The sequence below is a fragment of the Tamandua tetradactyla genome, chromosome 6 (genome assembly GCF_023851605.1).
Source record: "Tamandua tetradactyla isolate mTamTet1 chromosome 6, mTamTet1.pri, whole genome shotgun sequence".
NCBI lineage: Eukaryota > Metazoa > Chordata > Mammalia > Pilosa > Myrmecophagidae > Tamandua > Tamandua tetradactyla.
The window spans coordinates 144,190,309-144,213,572 of NC_135332.1; the positions used below are offsets into that span (position 1 = coordinate 144,190,309).

General features: G+C 36.1%; 1 protein-coding gene and 1 pseudogene across 16 annotated transcripts in view; both read right to left on the reverse strand.

Annotated features, from left to right (window-relative positions):
• RGS22 (regulator of G protein signaling 22) overlaps nucleotides 1-23,264 on the reverse strand; it is a 268,718-nt gene that overhangs the window by 39,370 nt on the left and 206,084 nt on the right. For all 16 annotated transcript variants that reach the window (XR_013178357.1, XM_077167336.1, XM_077167335.1 and 13 more), the window contains 4 exons: nucleotides 6,188-6,382; nucleotides 4,106-4,198; nucleotides 1,939-2,111; nucleotides 703-865 (listed from right to left, as the gene is read on the reverse strand). Coding sequence is in view for 15 of the 16 variants with exons in the window: in XM_077167336.1 (XP_077023451.1) it covers nucleotides 703-865; nucleotides 1,939-2,111; nucleotides 4,106-4,198; nucleotides 6,188-6,382 (624 nt within the window). In the remaining variant the exon portion in view is untranslated. The remainder of the gene's footprint in view (nucleotides 1-702; nucleotides 866-1,938; nucleotides 2,112-4,105; nucleotides 4,199-6,187; nucleotides 6,383-23,264) is intronic.
• Nucleotides 12,453-13,063, reverse strand: LOC143686402 (translationally-controlled tumor protein-like; annotated as a pseudogene).

A 23,264-nucleotide genomic window follows, 5' to 3' on the forward strand; every position in this document is an offset into this window, starting at 1 on the left:
ACTGAAATTAAAAAAAGCTCTATATTTGATTTTTATGTAGTAATGTAGTACTAACACACTGCAAAAAAATAAATTATAATACTTAATTCTTTATATTTAAAAGGCATACAACTTCAGCCATGCCTCATAAGATAAAAGTGTTACATGAACACTCAAATAATAATTATTAAGAAGTTGTGATTAAGGATGTTAGATTTTGGTCCAACATAACAGCAAAACCTATGTTCCTGGGGACAATATAATGGTAAATAAAGTTTATAAAGATTGATTATGTTTTGAGTAATATCAGTTAAGAGAAGAACAGAAAAGAGATAAAAATGAAGTATAATGGCTGATTCTGGCTGTTTTCCTATTTGCTTGAAGGTGTAGGGACTCGCCCATTGTGTTCACCACTTTATCCCGAGCACCTAGAACAACGGCATATAGTACTTACTCATATTTTTTAATGAATGGATGGATGGATGAATCCTACATAAATGTTCTTTTTATTTGATAAATGAATTTTTAAAGTAACACATTTTATAATATGTATACTTGGGTTAATTGTAAAGACACTTAACTTATAGATACTTATAAATACAAAGAAAAATGAGATAACAGAAGAGTTTAACATAAAAGTCTAGCATGAAAGTGACAAAAATAAAGAAAATATCTCTTACACTGTCATGCTTCAATATAGAAAATACATTTACGTTTTGATACCTGGTTCTGCTGACATAGAGAAGCTGGACTGTTGGGCCCAAAGAAATATTTTTTATTAAGGTATTTGTTTTTAATATAAATAGATTTTGCCTCCCTTTGATTTTGATCTTTGAAAAGAATTCTTCGGAACTGCTCAATGTCTGTCCAGCACATAAGGTCCATGCTAAAATGAAAACAAAAATAAAGTTCAGTCCTTCTTATTTATTTCTCTCAAGTCCACTGACCACCAAAGAAGTCGGTGTTTTGACAGAACTTAGAAGGTGGTTGTGTTGACTAGTTAGCACCGCTGATTAGATTAAGGGACTAACGAGTACAATGTTATGTCACTGACACCTTTCTAGGGCAGTTACTTGATTCTATTATGTTCCTAATCATGACTAAATATTATGAATAATAATAAGGGGTAATGGGATTAATACCCCATTAATGATGGACTAGCATAGTTAATTTCAAATACGGAAAAACTGCCACATGAGGCATATCTATTTGACAATATTTAGAATAATCTAAATTTAGAATAATCTTCACCACCAAGAACAGAGACCATTTACACATACACACCAAGAAGGGAAACTATTTCCACACACACATTCGGAATTATCATTTACACACACACACACATGCACACACACATTAGGAATTGTCATAGTGAAATTTTGTTCCCAGGTGTCTAGTCTGGTCTAGCCAGTTTTTGTTGACTTAGGAGAAAATAAATAGGAAAACAATATGATCAATACTTCAGTGTCTATTAATTAAATATAAGTTTCCAAGATTCTGTACAAAACCACAATGTTTCACTTATGGATGTTAATAAAAACTGTAAAACAGAACAGTAATTTCAAAACCTTACATCTGTGTTACTGAAATACAGAGGAGACATTTCCAGAAAGTAAAGTACCTGTCTAGGAAAACGCAAAAGAAAGAAACAGCAGAAAAGAGAAAGAAAGGAAAGAATAAAGTATTGCTGGTGTTTTAAGTGAGCCAAGGCTGAAAGTTTCAATAAATATTTGTTTAATCACTTAAAACAGTTTGAAGTTTACTACAATCAAAATGCTGCATTCTCCAACAAAAAGTTATTTTATAGATTTCAGATATTCATTATCCTCGTCAATTTTTCCTGACATGGGTAAAATTTAGCACTAAAGCACTATTATAATATGTTGAATCAAAACCAAGTGGCTTAGAAAAATGATGTTTTAAAAGAGAAAAACATTTAAAAAGGGTTGTGTTACTTACCTTGATGAGTGAGCCTCAAGAAACTGACGGAAATGTTCAAATTCCAACTTGTTGTTAAAAAGATCATTAAAAGTAAAATGCTTATAGTCTGCAGGAACATTATTCCAATATTCTGTTTGTTTAGAGACGTCAGAGAGTGATAAAATACCAGTTCTGATTTCAGAAGTGATGTCCTAGTGAAATAATATTTTTCATGAAAAACTCAAACACAACAAATTTTTTCCCACTTTTAAATACAGAAAAATTAACTATTAGGCTGAGGCCATTTAAAAATTCAATGGTAAAAAATAAAATAGGGCGGGGGCCATGGTGGCTCAGCAGGTAAGAGTGCTTGCCTGCCATGCCCGAGGACCTGGGTTCGATTCCCGGTGCCTGCCCATGCTAAAAAAATAAAAAATAAAAAAATAAAATAAAATAAAATAAAAAATTCAGTGGTAGAATTGGGTAAAAAACCTAGGCGATTCAAGTTTTAACATATGAAATTTGGTTCTGTTTCTTTCCATTCCATTCTCTTCTTTCCACAAACATTTTAAGCATCTATTATATACAAAGCACCTCTTTATAATTTTATTTTCCTTAGTACAGAAGTGATATATTTTTGTAATACAAAGGAAGAAAATAAAAATCTTACATACTACTACCACTCAGGGATACAACCTTTTGGTATACATCTTACCAGTCTTTTTTGTAAACATACACATGCATTATTAATTTGCTTCTTCCCCTTAACAATATAACATGAACATAAAATAGTTTTCTGTTTATAACATAACTTTTAAAGGTTATAAAGTAATACAAGATACTTTTTAAATAGTGCCTTCTTCAAATGTAATCTCCTTCATATAAAAGTTAAAACTGGGTGGGCAACGGTGGCTCAGTGGCAGAGTTCTCACCTGCCATGCCAGAGACCCGGGTTTGAATCCCGGTGCCTGCCCATGTGAAAAAAAAAAAAAAGAAAAGAAAGAAAGAAAAAAGTTAATACTTAGATATTGTTAAACCTTCTGATGTTTGGTTGACAGTATACAAGATCTAAAGGGCAAAGAGCTAGAAAACCTTCTTCTTTGAAAAGCTTTTCCTTATATAATTAATTCATCTCTGTATTTGTCTTTGAAACTCTTCAGATCATAAGATAAACAATGAAATTTGAGAAATTCAATTTTCCTTTGAAGGATTATGTAGAGTATTATAAATTTTAGTGCATAAAGTTTAAAATGTACCTTTATAATGTGCTGCTTTTGTGAATTTTTACGTACCTTTTCCAAGGTATTACTTAGGAGTGTCTCAAATAGAGAATTTCTGTGTTAAGGCAACTATCATGAAGATTACATTTTTAAAAATAATTTTGTTTTTGTAAAACACTGTAAAAGAGTAAAAAAATCTCAGAAAAGTACAAATAAGAAAGTAAAAAAATCACCCAAACCTCACCAGTCAGAGATAGCTATCTTTAACATTTTTGTGACATCTTTCTGTACACCTATCTTTGTATGTATGTTTACATACAGAAATGCATATATAATATTACATAAAGAGGATCATACCATATTGGGGTTTTAGTTCCCTACATCTTTATATAATAGTATGATCTGGACATTGTCCATGTGGATAAATCTGAATTTAAATTGTCATTTTTATATAGATGGACACATTTAATTTTATGGATCTATCACAGTTTACATAGCCAGTCCAAAGTTACAATTTATAAATCAAAATAACACTTTAATATCCTAGCCAATCCTATGATCTTTTTATGGCCTTCTTTAATTCCTTTCCATACAGCTTTCTTTTTTTTTGTTTTTGTCTATTGCTGTCATACAAACAGTTCCTCTTCTGTTTAGAAACTTCTTAACTCTTTTCTGACCCAACAACAAAGTTGCTGCCATTCAGAAAATAACCGATAACATTAAAAAGAATATGATATGGGTTGAAGGCTCAAGTTTCTGATCCTAAGGCAAATGAGTGGCTTAGCTCTCTATGCTACCTTATCTGCTTTGTTTTTCTAACTCTTTTAAATGTGTCAGTAAAATGTGACACTTGTCAAATGCAGCATGCCAGGCAAAGGAACAACACTACTTTATTGATACATGATCTCCTCCACTCCATTATATAAAGTGGTATCCCTCTCCAGACAAAAAAAAAGGTTTGTTTTTCTAAGTACGGGTTGTCTTACCTCAGCTTTCTTGGAAAATGTCTTCTTATGCAAAGCCTGTAGCTTTCTGAAGTATGTGGAGTCCAGCTGTCGAGTCTCTTCCACCAGGTCCACCTAATAAAATAATGATAAAGCTTGTAACATCAATAGAACATATATTATGAAGAAGTGGAGAATGGAATGCATGATTTTCCAATAACAGAGGGCTAAAAATCAAATACGTTTGCTAGTAAAGCAAATTATTTTGGAGGTAAGAGCAGGAATAATGACATAGTTTAAAATATTAGCTTCAGCAAAGTTACGCAATTAAAAATACACACATTTCTATTTAATGATACAGTGCCACCAAAGATCACTCATCCTTTCTGGACACCCAGTGTGAACTAACAGATTCAGCACAAATATATTTGTCACATTTCCAATTTCTTTTTACTTTAACAGGAAAATAGTAATGAAGGCAGGCACTGCTAGTTATAGACATCAGATAATCCACAGAAGAACAAGAAATGACCAAATCCCACTGATTATTAGCCTGTAAGCAAAGGTTTTACTGCTGTAGCTAATAGAGGAGAGAATCAATTATCAAATTAAACTTCACAGCAGAACTCATCCTTCAGACAGTGTAATTCACTGTTTTATAGAGCAAGAAAACACATATTTTGCAATTGTAAGAAAAGTATTTTCCATTTCTCTACTGCATGGAAAATCCAGTTTGGGCTGACTAGCTAACTGAGAACTTTCTGAATTTAATAGCTAACTTTGATAGCTTGGTTATCCCATTAGGGAAATAGTCTACATAATCCAGTAAGATGGGCTTTTAGAAAAAGTCCTCTGGGCAAATTTAAGGAACTTTCCAGAACGAAGAAGAGATTTTTCCTCTAATCATTTTTAAAAAATGCATAATTTGTTCCACACATTTAATAAGAATCATACTAACCCCCAAACTTTTTGGTTTAGGGAAGTTAGGTATAATTCCAAATCTTTTTTTTTTTAAACCATCTCAGCACCATTTTCCTCTGCATGGTAAACTATACTCAAAATAATGACAGTGGACATGTTTTTTAAATTTCATATGATATCTTAATTTTCCTAGTGTAATAAATGTAGTTTTGTGATAAAAAGAATGTGATGTCAACTTTCAGGACAAAGAGAAATCAAGAATGAAAACTTAATTATTTTGGTCTTTGAATTAGTAAGCTGTCAAAGAGTTCAGCAACAGTCTACGTGACAACAATCCATAGTGCCAAAACAACTTTATGCAAGGTGTTTTAGTATTAATTTTATCTGAATTACCTAAACTATCCTTTCTGATAGAAGACACGCCTACCTAAGAAGTTGCTGAGTACATAAGAATAAACAATAACAGTACAAAGACAGCAGAGTTCCACCTGAAATAATATATAGAGGGTGCAAGCATCAACTTAAAACAAAAAATACCCATGGATGGTTTTAATTTGTGATTCAAAATAAATATTTAAAGATATTTCCTCAACCCATCAATATGAATAATGAAAATATTCAAGCACTAAGGCTTAAATTGACCTCTTTCAGACTGAAAAAAGATGTGTTGATACTTTTATCCAGTTCAGCAGTCTGACCTGATGAACATCTGGGGGTGCTTTAAAATAGCAGCACTGAAGTCTGAGGATCTGCTTTTCACAAGATATATGAAACGTTTATATTTTCCATGGGTATAATATTTACTGCAATTCATTCAACATAAAATGAAATGGGTTTTTTTCCATTAATCAAAATTAAGGCAACTGCCAAGAAATGACAAGAAGGGACAAAGCCAGTATACTAATGTGGCAGGAAACCAAAACTCAGAGTTCTCTCTTCTTACATATTTGTAAAAAGAACTTAAAAGTGACACAGAATTAAATCTTTTGTTAGGAGACAAAAGGAAACTAGCAAAATAATAATAATAATAAAGTTAATAAACACTTTCCCTGCCCCAATTCTTATTCTGGCCAAATCTTGATTGAATTCTCGGCCCATGTGAAATCCTTTTTAGTTTTTCTCTTAGGAGCTAATAGTGCTGCTTATCACTAATTGTGTACTAAACCTGGATAGTTCACAGAAATTTTATCACTGCCATGATACCTTTCTGTAAGCAATTTGGTCTGATTTTACCATCTTTGTCCAGGGCTCAAGAAGGAGGAGAAGAATATATTCTTCTGCAGTGTCAAAAAGGTCTTCAAATGGTGGCTGTATTTTCATATAAATTTCTTTTTTCATTTCCTGCTGGAGTCCAATTTCAAGAGTGGCCGAAGGTGCAATATACGTGGCAAAAAGATACTAAAGAGGAAGGAGGAGTAAAGATAGGAGAAACCATAATGGTTAGCAAATTCTTCAGCAAAGGTATTTAAAAAAAAAAGTAGAAAGCAAACAAGCTCAAGTGACTTTTTGCTCTTGAAAAGATGTTTAAGCTATTTAAGAAAAAGCAGCGCATTTATTCAAAAGTCTTTGTTTTTTCTTTTCTCTTCCTATATCTTTGTCTACAATTAGTCAATTAGCCATTGGATCTTGCACAAGAGTATGTGATCTAGATGTTTCAATTTTTCTCAGATTATAAAGCTTCTGAAGTATTTACTAGGTATTATGATTGATTTGGGGATATATGCTTCCTGTTTCCTGTATGTTCACAACATTTCTAACATATTTGTGCTGTCTAAAGTGATGTGAAATGCCCTTTTGGAAATAAGAGGCAAGTACATACTAGGGCTGAAAAGCAGGCTATTAGTCTTCTAGTCTAGAGACCCAAGAGACTACCTGCCCTAACCAAATAAGTTGAAGAGAGTTCTTAAGACTCTTTATAATTAATTATCCCTTTCTGCCATAAAATGTCTCCATCTGGTGCCCAATGCTGTGGAACAGATACATGAAGAGGACGAGACAAAATGGAAAGATAAATTTAGAACTTTCAGGTTCCTGGACAAACCTGCCATAAATGTCTTTTCTGTTCTAGTAATTTGTTTTGTCTCTAAAATGACTATTTCCATCTGAGAAGCAATTTAATAACATTAAATTTCTAAAATGTTAGATTTAAATGCGGTTTTACTAGGAACCTCTAGCTAATCGCATTTTATTTCATATTCTCAGACTTATACCGGACAATCATAAAAGTCAACCCATGTTAAATACACATGTAGCTCAATTTGTCACAAAGACCAAATAATAGTTTTAGGTAAGATAATCTTTTAGAAGTTTTAAAGAGTCTGTTAATACCATAAACATTTACTGAATATCTACTATATGTTAGACACTTGGCTGGGGCCTAGCTACGCAAAGATTAGTGAATAGGTCCTAATGCTTACCCTGAAGGAGCCCTTTTGGTAGTGACACGGAGTTGAAAATCAGTGATTACAATAGTAGGAAAAGTGCTATAATTGAGATATGCACTGCAAATAAGATCTTCAATGACTGTCTATTCAAGTGCATCTCCCATTAATCACCCTTAAACTTTATATTCAAATACCAATTTTTCAGTAATTCACCTAAGTCTTGGTGAATCACCTGCTCAGCCATACCACTGCATATATTATTCCTTCAACTTCTGATATTCACCCTACCTCTCACACCTTGTCTCCTATATAAACTGTATTATTCTCTCAAATCCAACCTAGCTTTCTCCTCTTTTAGGAAGCCTTCATTCATACCCTTCTCCTAAGACCATACTTTTCTACTACTATGCTTGTCACGCTATAATATAATTATGTATTTATGTGTCATCTCTCCTGAGGTCCTTGAAGGCAACTACATTTGATTAATCTGCTAATCACCAATGCCTAAAACTATCCTGGCAGAAAGTAGATGCACCTTAAGTATTTATTGAATTGTACTGAATTCACACAAAATGAATATTTATGGTATGGAATAGGAGAGAAAGAGTTCCAGAAACTTTTCTGAGAGAAGATAATCCTTAAATTCAATCTTTAAAGATGAATTGGGGCCAATCAACAAGAGAAAGGGGTTGATAAGGAAGATGGTCCAAGCAGAAGGCAATCATGGGCTAAGCTGTGTAAGCCTAGGGGGATGTGATCACCCATGGAGAGGTTCTAGGCTCCAAGTAGATAACACTGGCTGGAGAAAGAATAAGAGAAGATGCTGCAGAGGGAGTCAGGACCAGAGCATGGATACCTTTCATGCCCTCACTCATGAATTTAAATTCTGACCTAAAGATATAAAGAGAAATCTCTGAAGATTTTCAGCTGAGGAGGGACATCATTGGATATGAATTTTAGAAATAAATCATTATTGCATTAGACAGAAGAAAAAGTTGAGTAAAGATTTCAGGCAGTTTTTAAGTTACTTAAAAATCCAGACAAGAAATTATATGCCACCTTCATCGCCTGCCTGATTTTTAAAAATTGTCTTTGTATTTTTAATGCAGTTTTATTGAGATATATTCACACTCAATACAATCCATCCAAAGTATAAAATCAGTGTCTCTCAGTGTAATCAGAGTTGTACTTATCACCACAATTAATTTTTGAACATTTTCATTAATACAAAAATAAAAAATCATACCTCTTATATCCCATCTATTGTTGACACTTAGCATTGGTTTGGTACCCTTGTTATAACTCACAAAAGAATATTAAAACATCACTGTTAACTATAGTTCATAGTTTGCATTGTTATTTTTCCAAATACCACCCTATAATTAACACCTTGTAATAATGATGTATATTTGTTATAATTCATGAAAGAATATTCTTGTATTTGTACTAGTAACCAACTTCATCATCCACAACAGGGTTCACTATGTTAAAGACCCATGTTTTATCCTCTAATTTTGATTCAAGTGAAATACACAACCCTAAACTTCCCCTTTCAACCACATTCACATTCAATTCAGCACTGTTGACGGTACTCACAATAATGTGCTACTATCACCTCTATTCATTTCCAAACATTTACAATCACCCTAATTAGAAATTCTGTACAAATTAAGCATCAGTTCCCTATTTTCCACCCTCATTCTATCTTCTGGTAATCTATATCTAGATATTAACTTCATAATTTAGCTTGTTCTAATTAATTCATTATCAGTGAGATCATAACATTTGTCCTTTTGTGTCTGGCTTATTTCACTCAATATAATATCCTCAAGGTTTGTCCATATTGTTTCATGCATCAGGACTTCATTCCTTCTTACAGATGAATAATATTCCATTGTATGTATATGCCACGCTTTGTTTATTCAAATCATCAGTTGATGGATACTTGGGTTGCGTCCATCTTTTGGCAATTGTGAACAATGCTGCTGTGAACATCAGTGTGCAACTGTTTGTTTGCCTCCCTGCTTTCAGTTCTTCTGGGTATATACCTAGTAGTGGGATTGCCAGATCATATGGCCATTCTATACTTAACTTCCTAAGGAACCGTTGAATTGTCTTCATGGCAGCTGTACCATTTTACATTTCCACCAGCAGTAAATGAGTGTTCCTGTTTTTCCATATTCTCTTCAACCCTTGTAGTTTTGGTCTTTTAATAGCAGATGTTCTAGTTTGCTAGCTGCCGAAATGTAATATACTAGAAACAGAATGACTTTTAAAAGGGGAAATTTAATGAGTTGCATACAGTTCTAAGGCCGAGAAAATGTCCCAATTAAAACAAGTCTATAGAAACGTCCAATTTAAGGCATATCTTGGTTCAAGAAGGAAAGATATCTTGGTTCAAGAAGGCCGACAACATTCAACGCTTCTCTCTCAGCTGGAAGGGCACATGGCAAACATGGTGGTGTCTGCTGGCTTACTCGTGGCTCTACCAAAAAAGAGACTCTCTCCAAAATGTTTCCTCTTTTAAAGGATTCCAGTAAGCGACTCCACCTTCAGTGGGTGGAGACATACCTCAGTGGAAATCATTTAATCAAAAGTTACCGCCCACAATTGGGTGGGTCACATCTTCATGGAAACAATCAAAATGCTCCCACCCAGCAATATTGAATGAGGAGTAAAGGGCATGGCTTTTCTGGGGTCCACTACAGATTCAGACCGGCACAATGGACATTCTAGTAGATGTGAAATGATATCTCACTGTGGTTTTGGTTTGCATTTCCCCAATAGCTAGGGATGTTGAGCAACTTTTCATGTATTTTTTAGGCATTTATATTTCCTCTTTGGAAAAATGTCTATTCAAGTCTTTCCCCATTTTTTAATTGAGTTGTTTGTCTTTTTATCCTCCAGTTGTAAGATTTCTTTTTATATTCTGGATATTAAACCCTTATCAGTTATGTGGTTTCCAAATATTTTCTCCCATTGAGTAGGCTGTCATTTCACTTTCATGATGAAGTCTTTTGAAGCACAGAAGTCTTCAATTTTGAGGCAGTCCCAATTATCTATTTTTTTTCTTTCATTGTTTGCCTTTTGGGTCTAAGAAAACATTGTCCATGAGATCTTGAAGATATTTCCCTATATTTTGTTTTCTCTGAATTTTACTGTGCTGGCTATTATATTTAGGTTTTTTATCCATTTTGAGTTAATTTTTTATAAAGTGTAAGATAGTGGTCCTCTTTCATTCTTTTGGATATGGATATTCAGTTTTCCCAGCACTACTTGTTGAAGAGATTATTCTGTTCCAGTTGAATGGATTTGGAAGCCTTTTTTAAAAAGCGATTGACCATAGATGTGAGGGTATAATTCTGAACTCTTGATTCAATTCCATTGGTCAATATAGTTATCTTTATGCCAGTACCATACTGTTTTGACCACTTTGTTGCTTTGTATTACACTTTAAGTTAAGAAGTGTGAGTCCTCCAACTTTTCTTTTTCAAGATTTTTTAGCCATCTGGAGCCCCTGACCCTTCCAAATAAATGTGATAATTGGCTTTTCCATTTCTGCAAAGTAGGCTGTTGGACTTTTGATTGGGATTGCATTGAAACTATAAACTAATTTGAGTAAAATTGACATCTTAATGACATTTAGCCTTCCAATCCATGAACATGAGAGGTCCTTCCATTTATTTAAATTGTATTTGATTTCTTTCAGCATTGTTTTAGTTTTCTGCATACAGGTTCTTTGCATCCTTAGTTAAATTTATTCCTAAATATTTGATTATTTTAGTTGCTATTGTAATATTTCTTTTTCTTTCCTAACTGGTCTAGCTAGAATTCTAGCATGAAGTTGAATAACAGTGGTGACAATAGGCATACTTGTCTTCTTCCTGACCTTAGAGGGAAAGCTTTCAGTATCTCACATTTGAGTATGAGGTCAGCCGTGGGTTGTTCATATATACCGTTTATCATGTTGAAGAAGTCTCATTTCATTCCTACCTTTTAAGTGTATCATCAGGAAAGGACACCGGATTTTATCAAATGCCTTATATGCATCAACCAAGATGATCAGGTAGTTTCTGCCTTTTGATTTGTTAATGTAGTGTATTACATTAATTAATTTTCTTGCATTGAACCACCCCTGCATACTTGGAGTAAAATCACTTGGTCTCATTTTATAATTCTTTTAATGTGCAATTGAATTAGATTTGCAAGCATTTTGTTGAAGATTTTTGCATCTATATTCATTACAGAGATTGGTCTTTAGTTTTTTTGTAGTATCTTTATCAGGCTTTCGTATTAGAGTGATATTGGCTTCATAGAACTAATTAGGCAGTGTTTCCTCCTAAAGTTTATTTCTTCTATAAGTTTGTAGGTGGTTTGTGTTTCTAGGAATTTGTCTATTTCATGTAAGGTGTCTAATTGTCATATATCATAGTATCTTCTTATGATACTATTTATGCCTCTGGGATCAGTAGTAATGTGCCCCGCTCCCATTTCTGATTTTATTTATTTGCATCTTCTCTTGACTTTAGAAAGACTGATGGCATCTAGAACACCTCTGTCAGCTGCAAAGGCATGTGGCTGGCGTCTGCTGGTCCTTTGGCTTTTGGTTACAAATAGCTTTCCCAGGGGTGTTTTCTTTCTTCATCTCCAAATGTCCTTCTCTATGTCAGCTCTGACACTTTTTCCAAAATGGTTCCCTCTTAAAGGAGTCCAGTAAGTGGATTAAAACCCATCTTGAATGGACAGAGAAATATCTCCACAGAAACCACCTAATCAAAAGGTCCCACCGACAACTGGGTAGGTCACATCTCTGTAGAAACAACTTAATAAAAAAGATCCCACCCACAATTGGAAACAACCTAATCAAAGGTCCCACCCTAAATAATAGTTCTGCCGCCAAAGCCTGTATTAGGAAAAAGAACATGGCTTTTCTAGGGTGCATAACAGCTTCAAAACAGCACATTCTCAAATGAGTTTAAGTGTATTTTAATTTTTAGACATACTATATGATATGTTTTTTCTTAAAAACAATGCCTCTGTCCCAAATAAATCAAGATTAAAATAAATGAAGAGTTCAAAATGGCATCAGTCTATTTGTCTAAGTCCTGGTATCGTGTGGATGAAATCAGCAACAAGTTATGATGATAGGTGATATATCCAAGAAATTGCCAAGTTTGTTAACATTTCTTCATTTCTAAACCTTCCTTAAAGAAAATCATATATGGGTTCACATCATCCTCACAACAGTCCAGGAGAGCAACCATATTATCGGGATTCATGTTTTCATCAATATAGAACCGGTAGTTTTAGAAAACTGGCAAGGATGTGCATGATGTGTTCTATAGCACCCCATCATAAAAGGTTTTACTCTTTCTGGTCTCTGCTCTTCAAGTTTGCCTTCGCTTGACATTATGTAGTCTCTGATGTATTTTTTGTAGGCTTCTTTTGTGAAGCTGGTTTTCTGCAAGTGATGGTTCATGACGATATCAATGCTGGTGATGATGTGTTTTGTGCCTTCACCCTCAGGGTCTTCAGCAGAGACATTTCCACCAATAAGCATGTCATCAATGCTACCTTCTGTCCTACCTATCATCTTCCCCTCTACCTCCAGGTTCAGCCCATCCGCAATCTCCTGCATCTTGTAAATGTCTGACAACATCTCATTATGGTTAATGAGGTCTAGGTAGATGATCATGATGGCAGCTGGAGGGAGGTGGCAGCGGCATTAGGCGCTCAGAGCAAGAGCAGGGAGCAGCACTGGGGGAGAGGGGTGAAGGGAAAAGCCCATAAGTTTTTATATATTGTGTTATTGCTTTCATTCATCTCCAGATATTTACTGATTCCTCTTGGCAATTTCTTTCTTGACCCACTGACTATTTCATAGTGTACTGTTTAAGCCTATATATCTTTGTAAATTTTCCAAGTTCTCTACCTCTTATCGATTTCCAACTTCATTCCATTATGGCCAGAGAAAGTGCTTTGTATAATTTCAATCTTTTAAAATTTATCGAAACTTTTTTTTTGTGGACCAACATGTGGTCTATCCTGGAGAATGATCTGTGATCATTTGAGAAGATTGTAAATCATGCTGTTTTGGGGTGCAATGTTCTATATATGTCTGTTAGGTCTGGTTCCCTTATCATATGATTCATTCTTCTGTTTCCTATTGATCCTCTGGCTGGACGTTATCTATTGATGAGAATGGTGTACTGAAGTCTCCAACTATTATCAAAGAGATGTCTGTTTCTTTCTTCAGTTTTGCCAGTGTTTGCCTCATATATTTTGAGGCACCCTGGTTAGCTGGACGTTATCTATTGATGAGAATGGTGTACTGAAGTCTCCAACTATTATCAAAGAGATGTCTGTTTCTTTCTTCAGTTTTGCCAGTGTTTGCCTCATATATTTTGAGGCACCCTGGTTAGGTGTATAAATATGTATAGTTGTTATTTCTTCTTGGTGGATTACCCCCTTTTAGTAGCATATAGTATCCTTCTTTGTCTATTATAACAGCTTTTTCATTTAAAATCTATTTTGTCCGATATTAGTATAGCAACCCTAGCTCCTTTTGTTTATGTTTGCATGGAATATCTTTTCCAATGTTTCACTTTCAACCTATTATGTCCTTGGGTCTATGGTGAGTCTCTTATACACAGCACATTGATTGATCAACTTTTTTTTACCCATTCTGCCAATCTGTGTCTTTTGACTGGGGAGTTTAATCCATTAGCATTCGATGCTATTACTGTAAAAGCAGATACTTCGATTAAAAATCCTTTGTTTTTTATATGTCATGTCTTATTTTTGTCTCTTTTTACCCTTTTAGTAGTCTTTATTGAAAATCTTCATTTCTACACTTTCCTCCAAGCCTCTCTCTCTTGTCTCTTCTTTTCACCCTGTACACGTAGTTGTACACGTAGTACCCTGTTGCTATGTAGTTCCGTAGCAACTACGGAAGCTGACTTCCTGTACAACTACCTTTAGTATTTCTTGTAGGGCAGGTCTTTTGTTGAACTCTCTCAGTTTGTTTATCTGTGAATGTTTTAAACCCTCCACATTTTTGATGGACAGTTTTTCCACATAAAGAATTCTCAGCTGGAAATTTTTCTCTTTCCATAACTTAAATATATCATACCACTTGCCTTCCTGCCTCCATGGGTTCTGATAAGAAATTGGCACTTAATCGTACTGCTGCTCCCTTGTATGTGACAAGTTACTTTACTCTTGCTGCTTTCTGGGTTCTCTATTTTGAGCATTTGACTTTCTGATTACTATGTTTCTCAGAGTAGGCCCATCAGGATTTACTCTGTTTGAAGTACATTGTGCTTCTTGCATCTGTATATTTATGTCATTCATAAGAGCTGGGAAACTTTTGATCATTATTTCCTTGAATATCCTTTATGCCCCTTTTCCCTTCTGTTCTCCTTCTGGGATTCCCACGATGTGTATGTTTGTGTTCTTTGTGCTATCATTCAATTCCCTGAAACCCTATCCAATTTTTCCCAATCTTTTCTCTGTGAGGTTTGATCATCCTGTCTTCCAGTTAGCTGATTCTTTTTTCTGCCTGTTCAAATCTGCTGTTGTATGCTTCTAGAGTATTTTTAATCCCTTCTATTGTGCCTTTCACTCCAATAAGTTCTGTTATGCTTCTTTTCATACTTTCAATTTTTTCTTTACGCTGACCCAATATCTTCTTAATATCCTCTTTTTAGCCAAATTTTCCTCATCTCCTTGAATTGATTTAGAAGATTTGCTTAAAATTCTGTGTATCCTCTGAAGTTTTAATTTGTTCCCCTGACTGAGCCATATCTTCCTGATTCTTAGTATGACTTGTAATCTTTTTGTTGATATTCAGGCATCTGATTATCTTAATGAATTTACTCTAAAGATCAGTTCCTCTCTCATCTATGGTTTTGTTGTTGGTTGGCTTTGTGCTAATGCTCTTCTTGACACTTGGGTTAACAGTATTTCCCAGCCCAAACAGTGCCAGGGACTTATGAAAGGATTTACCAATACCAAGGATCAGGAAAGACGCCAAAAAGCTTTTTTGTCAGCTCTCTAAGGCTACAGATGGCACTTATCAGCAAGCTGTTCCCCACAGCTCTAAGAAAGCAGTGTGTTTTACATTGCCAGGACCATGTACCGCTCCCCCCCCCAAAAAAAGCCATTAAAGAAAGTAGTGTGTTTTTAAACATCTGTTGGTTGTGCACAGAAGTCCCTGTCTGGGGTAGGCTAAACAGCAGACCAAGAGTCATGATCTGCACTCGTCATGACCCACTCCCATTCTTGGGGAAGCTGACTTCCATATCCCTCAACCAGGCTGCTTGCCTCAACAGTGGAGGATAGATATCAGCAGCCACAGAGGACTGAGTTAGTTTTATAATATAGTTTCTCAGTGTCTTCATCCTGTTCTTCCCTGGATGCAACAAAGTGTTCCCCTGGCCTCAGGAGCCCCAGAGCAATTGGTTCAGACAGTTTATACTTGTTAACTAGCTATCCTTAGAGGAGGAGTTTGTTCTGCCACTCTCTACTCTGCCATCTTCCCCTGAAGTTCTTACCTGGGTTACTGCAATCACCTCCAAAATGATCTTTGGTTACCTCTTTGTTTCCACAGGGTCTATTCTTTCCACAGTAAACAGATAAATCTTTTTTCAAGTCACTCTTCAGTGATTTTCTATCTCACACATAATAAAAGCCAAAGTACTTATAATTACGTATAAATGGAGTCTGGGCAAGTTTTACAATGCTAAGGAGACAAAGATTAGAGTGTAGACACTACCAGCGGAAAGCCCTGCTTACACTCTTGGCTCTCAAAACATTCTAAGAACTGAGATGGACCAATTGTGGTCTTCAGCTTTGAGTCTTTGAAATACTTTGAAAATAACTGCCAATCTATAATTCTACACCCAGCAAAAACATCCTTCCAAAATGAAGACAAAATAAAGACATAAATCAAATAAACAAAAAGTGAGAATTTATCATCAGCAGACCTGCACTAAATGAAATAATAAAGGGAGATCCCAGACAGAAATAAAATGATCCCTAAACAAAAGCAGGAAGGAACCCAAGAATAGCAGAAAGAAAACCTTGCGAATATCAATGGATATTGATCGTAGAGCACAATAATAGTGGTTGAAGTTAGAGGAAATAGTAAAAGATACTGATGAAAAGAAGTCAGAGAGGGGGAGTTCCGGGAAGATGGCTGAATAGGGTAAATCGACTTCAGTCCTGACCCAAGGAAAAGTTAGAGAAGGGATAGGAGGGCAACTGAGACAGCGATTCAAAAGTATGGCTGACCTAGGGGAGCCTTCTGCACCACATAGGGCAGGCCTGGTTCCAAAAGTTGAGGAACTGAGAAGCTGGAGCCTAACATGGAAGCAGGGAGCCCACAGAAGTGCACAGACAGGGAGCAGAGGACTAGGAAGTAAGTCAAGCCACATTCTTTGAAGGTGCTACACTCATCAGTACAGCCCTGTGACCCATGACTCACCCCAGAGCCCACGCACCTGAACCCATTAACCACACCCACTCCCCACACTCCATGTGCCCCCCCAACCTCCAGTGTGCACGCATTTGCCCCATACCCCCACCCTAAGTGTAGCCCAACTTACCTTTCCTGCATCCCTCCCAAGCCCTACCTCCCCCTCCCTGCTTCCTGCAGGCTATCACCAGTGCATAAAGGCTGTGAGTGCTAACCTCCAAACCCAGACTACACCCACCCCCACAGCCCCTGCCCATAGTGTCACACAACCTCACCCTGCCCACCCTGAGCTCTACACATTAGTTTATAGCACTCCTAGACAGGCACATGTGCATGGCTCCCAATCATGTCCTTTAGCTCTGGGTACATGAGTTTACAGTAATCCTAGACCCACACATGCACACACAGTCATGCATTCCCAGAGCTAGAGTCATTCCTAGCTCTGGGAATATCAGCTTATGGCACTCCTAAACCCATGAATGTACACAGCCCCCAGTCACATCTTTCAGCTCTATGAACATCAGTTTTGGCACTCCTAGACCTGCACATGCGCATGGCGCTCAGTCGCACTTTCTGGCTCTGAGAAAGCACTGACCTGTGCAGGCGGGTCACATCCACCCCTAGCCCATGAAGACAGAATGCCAACCAGCTGCCATAACTTTGTGCATACACACAAAGGGCCCCATACCCTAGGCCAGTGCACATCAGGGTTATGTCCCCCAGACTTGTGCACGTGCACAGCTACATCCTCCCTGGTGTCTGGGTGCCCTCATTCATGAGCACCAGCATAACATCCCCAACCTGCACCTACATGCACTGCAATGCATCACCGCACTATTCTGCTCAGCCCCACGCCCTGCATCCTGCTATACATCCATCCCATAAACACAAGGCTTTAGACTACTGAAGGAAATCAATTCCCAAAGTAAATCAATCAAGATATTTATATGTGATAAAAATAACAGAAGACCACTGTGCATATCACAATGCAGACAGATATAGCCCTGCCTAATGACCAAATTAAAACACCAGAGGAATCACTGATGTTGGGACAACTAATCAAAGATGTTCATATCATCTACTTAATAAAATAAGTGGGATGGCTAATGACATAAAGGAGATCAAGAAGACAGTAGAAGAGCATAAAGAGGAATATGAAAGAATAAATAGAAAAATACATATCAAAGAGATTAAAGACTCTGTGGACCAAATAAAAAACATACTAGAGGCACACAACATCAGATTTGAAGAAACAGAAGAAACAGTAAGCAATATAGAGGACAGGATAACTGATTTCAAACACTCAAAACAGCAAATGGCAAAAAAGATGGAAAGATTTGAACTGAATCTCAGGGAAATGACAGATAAGACAAAGCACACAAAAATAAGAATCACTGGTGTCCCAGAAGGAGAAGAGAGGAGGAAAGGGCTGGGAAGAGTAGTTGAGGACATAATGGAGGAAACTTTCCCAGCCTTATAAAGGACATAAATATAAATGTCAAAGAAGCCCAATGAATTTCAAACATAACAAATCCAATAGGCCTTCCCCAAGATACCTACTAATCAGTTTAGTCAAATGTTGAAGAGAAGCAGAAAATTCTGAAAGCAGCAAGAGAAAAACAATCTACTATATCCAAGAGAAACCACATAAGACTGAGTTCAGACTATTAAACTGGCACCATAGAGGTGAGAAGGCAGTGCTATGATATATTTAAAAATCTGAAAGAGAAAGACTTCCAGGCAAGAATTCTGTATCCAGTCAAATTGTCCTTCAAAACTGAAGGAGAGATTAAAATTTTCATAGACAAACAAATCCTGAAAGAATCTGTCAACAAGAGACTGACTCCACAAGAAATATAAAGGGAATTCTGCCAGTTGAAAAAAAAAAGACAGGAGAGGGAGATCTGGAGGAGGGCACAGAATTGAAGAACACCAGTAAGGGTAACTTAAAGGATAAAAATAAAAAGAGGGAGAAGCACATATAGATCTGACAAAGAAAATCCAAAGGATAAGATGGTGGAATCAAGAAACACCTCTTCAGTAATAACTTCGAATGTTAACAGACTAAATTTAACAATTAAAAGATACAGATTGACAGAATGGATGAAGAAATATAATCCAGATATATCCTGCTTACAAGACTCATCTTAGACATAAGGATACAAATAGAATGAAAGTGAAAGGATGGAAAAAGGTGTTCCACACAAGTTGTAAGCAGAAGAAAGCAGGAGTTGCTATGCTAATATCGGACAAAATAGACTTTAAATGTAATGACATCATAGAAGACAAAAAAGGACACTATGTATTAATAAAGGGGACAATTCACCAAGAAGAATAACAATCATAAATGTTTATGCTCCCAATCAAGGAGCTCCAAAGTACATGAGACAGACACTGGCAAAACTGAAGTGAGCGATAGACATTTCAACAATAATCGTAGGAGACTTCAATACACCACTCTCTAAAGATAGAACAACCAGATAGAAGATCAACAAGGAAATAGAGACGTGAAACAACTTGATAAATGAATTATACCTAACAGACATATATAGCTCATTGCACCCCAAAACACAAGGATATACATTCTTCTCTAGTGTTCATGGAACATTCTCCAGGATAGATCATATGCTAGGGCACAAAACAGGTCTTTATAAATTTTAAAACACTAAAATTATTCAAAGCACTTTTCCTGATCACAGTGGAATGAATCTGGATCTCAATAACCACCAAAGAATGAGAACATTCACAAATATATGGAGATTAAATATTGTACACCTAAACAACAAGTGAGTCAAAGAAGAAATTGCTAGAGAAATCAGTAGCTACCTGGAGATGAATGAAAATGAGAATACAACTTATCAGAACTTATGGGATCTGGCAAAGGCTGTGCTGAGAGGGAAATTTATTGCCTTAAATGCCTATATTGAAAAATAAGAGCATTCTGGTACCTGCCCATGTGAAAAAACAAACAAATGAACAAAACCCCAAGAGCAAGAAAAATTGAGGACTTAACTGCTCACCTGGAGGAATTTGAGAAAGAACAGCAGACTAACCCTAAACAAATAGAAGAAGAGAAATAACAAAGATTAAGCAGAGTTAAATGAATGGAAGAACAAAAGAACAATAGAAAGGAGCAATAAAACCAAAAGTTGTTTTTTTTGAGACAATCAATGTAATTGATGGGCCACTAGCAAGACTGACAAAGAAAAAGAGAGAGAGGATGTAAATAAACAAACCAGAAAGGAGAAGGGGTTCGTTACCACAGACCCTGAAGAAATAAAAGAATCATTAGAGGATACTATGAACAACTATACGCCAACAAACTAGACAAATAAATAAATTCTTATAAATACACAAACAAGCTACACTGACTCAGGAAGAAATAGAAGATCTCAACAAACCAATCACAAGTAAAGAGATTCAATCACTCATCAAAAATTTTCCTACAAAGAAAAGCCCAGGGCCAGATGGCTTCACAGGGGAATCTTATCACACATTCCAAAAAGAACTAACACCAATCCTGCTCAAACTTTCCGCAAAACTTGAGGAAAAAGGAACTCTACTTGATTCATTTTATGATGCTAATATCATTTCAATAACAAAATGTGGTAAAGATGCTATAAGAAAGGAAAACTAGAGGTCAATCTCCCTATTGAACACAGATGCAAAAATTCTCAACAAAATATTAGCAAATCAAATTCAATCACATATTAAAAGAATTATACACCACAACCAAGTGGGGTTTATACCAGGAATGCAAGGATGGTTCAACACAGGAAAATCAATTAATGTAATGCAGCACATTAACAAATTGAAAGGGAAAAATCATCTGATCATCTCGATTAATGCTGAAAAAGCATTCAACAAAATTCAACATCCTTTTCTGACGAAAACACTCCAAAAGATAGGGATCAAAGGTAACTACCTCAATATGATAAAGGGGATATAAGAAAAATTGATAGCCAGCATCATACTCAGTGGAGACAGACCGAAAGCTTTCCCCCTATCCTGAGACAAAGATGCTCGCTGTCACCACTATTATTCAACATTGTGCTAGAAGTTCCAGCTGGAGCAAGCAGGCAGGACAAGGAAATAAAAGGCATCCAAATTGGAAAGGAAGTAGTAAAAGTTTCATTATTGCAGATGAGATGATAATATACTTGGAATATCCTGAGAAATCTACAGCACAGTTACTTGACCAAATAAATTCAGCAAGGTAGAAGGGTATAAAATTAATGTGCAAAAATCAATAACGTTTCTATACACAAGCAGTGACCTCACTGAAGAGTCAGTTAAGGAAAAAAATCCATTCAAAATAGCAACTAAAAGAATCAAGTACTGAGTTCCTGCCTGCCATGCTGGAGACCTGGGTTCGATTCCCAGTGCCTGCTCATGCCAAAAAAAAAAAAAAAAAAAAAAAAAGAATCAAGTACTTAGTAATGAACTTAACTGGGGATGTAAAAGACTTACCAAACTGATCAACAGATTCAACACAGTACCAATAAAAATTCCAACACCTACTTTGAAGATTTGGAAAAGCTAATTACCAAGTTCATCTGGATGGGAAAAAGACCCTGAATAGCTAAAAGCATCCTAAAAAAGAAGAACAAAGTGGGAGGATTAACACTCCCTGACTTTAAAACCTATTATAAAGCCAAAGTGGTCAAAACAGCATGGTACTGGCACAAAGTCAGAAGCATTGACCAATGGAATTGAATTGAGAGTGCAGATACAGACTACCAAACCTACAGTCAACTGATTTTTGACAAGGCCTCCAAATCCTCTGAACTGGGACAAAATAGTCTTTTCAATAATTGCGCATGGAAGAACTGGATATCAATAGCCAAGAGAATGAAAGAAGACCCCTATCTTACACCCTATACAAAAATTAACTCAAAGTGGATCAAACACCTAAATATGAGAACTAGCACCATAAAGCTTCTAGAAGAAAATGTAGGGAAACGTCTTCAAGACTAAGCAACAGGAGGTAGCTTCCTAAACTTTACACCCAAAGCACAAGCAACAAAAGAAAAAAAATCAATAAATGGGAACTCCTCAAAATCAAATGCTTCTGTACCTCAAAAGACTTGGTCAAAAAGGTGAAGAGGCAGTCAACTCAATCCGAGAAAATATCTGGAAATCACATATTGGACAATGGTTTGATATCTTGCATACACAAAGAAATCATACAACTCAACAACAAAAGAACAGACAATGCAATGATAAAATGGGCTAAAGATATGAACAGGCGATTTTCTGAAGAACAAATACAGATGGCTCAAAAGCACATGAAGAGGTGTTCATTTTCACTGGGTATAAGGGAAATTCAAGACTACAATGAGATTCCAACTCACACCTATTAGAATGGCTGCTATTAAACAAACAGGAAACTAGAAATGTTGGAGAAGATGTAGAGAAACTTAGATGCACTGCTGGTGGGAATGTATAGTGGTGCAGCCATTATGGAATACTGTTTGGTGGTTCCTTAGGAAACTAAATATTGAGTTACCCTATTACCCAGAAATAGCATTATTTGGTATATATCCAGAAGAGCTGAAAGCAATGACTGCAAACTGATGTTTAAAGCAGAATTATTCACAATCACCAAAAGATGGAAACAAACCAAATGCCCATCAACAGACAAGTGGATTAACAAAATGTGGTATACATATACTTTGGAATATTATGCAGCAGTAAGACAAAATGATATTCTGAAGCATGTGACAAGATGGATAAGCCTGGAGGACATAATGCTGAGTGAAATAAGCCTGACACAAAAGAATAAATACTATATGATTTCACTTTTATGACCACGGTAAAGGTGAAATCGGAGGCTTGTAATACGGAATATAGGGGACTTAGAGATACATAGAAACTAGAACAGTTTATCATGACTGGGTGAACAGTTAGCTAATGAGGTTGAACTCCAATGTTAGGTAATAGACAGACCTGAAGTCGGTTCTCTAGGGGGTCTATAAGCAATATTACCATCTTGAAGATGAACAAGATTGAAAGGGGTTATATAGACCTACGTGTCCCACTGATTAACACAAGAAATATAAATTAGTTCTTGCAAGAACTACTTCAAAGGTATGATTTTTGTACAAAGAGTGTTTAAGTCCAGAGTACAGGGGGAAAACTGCTACTGCATGCTATGGGCTATGTTTAAAAGGAAAGCATCAACACTGCCACAGCAACAGCAGCAAATAATGGAGGCGGGATATGAGTTATGAAGAGGTTTAGATTTCCTATTTGCAAGGGTGTGTTTATTTATTTTCTTTCTCTTGGGAACAATGAAATTATCTAAAATTGAGAATGTTAATGGACTGTGGACTTTGGGCACTATACATGACCCCTGATGAATGCAGGTGGCTGACGGATGCACTGACTGAGAAGCAGATTGGCGAACGATGGTGTA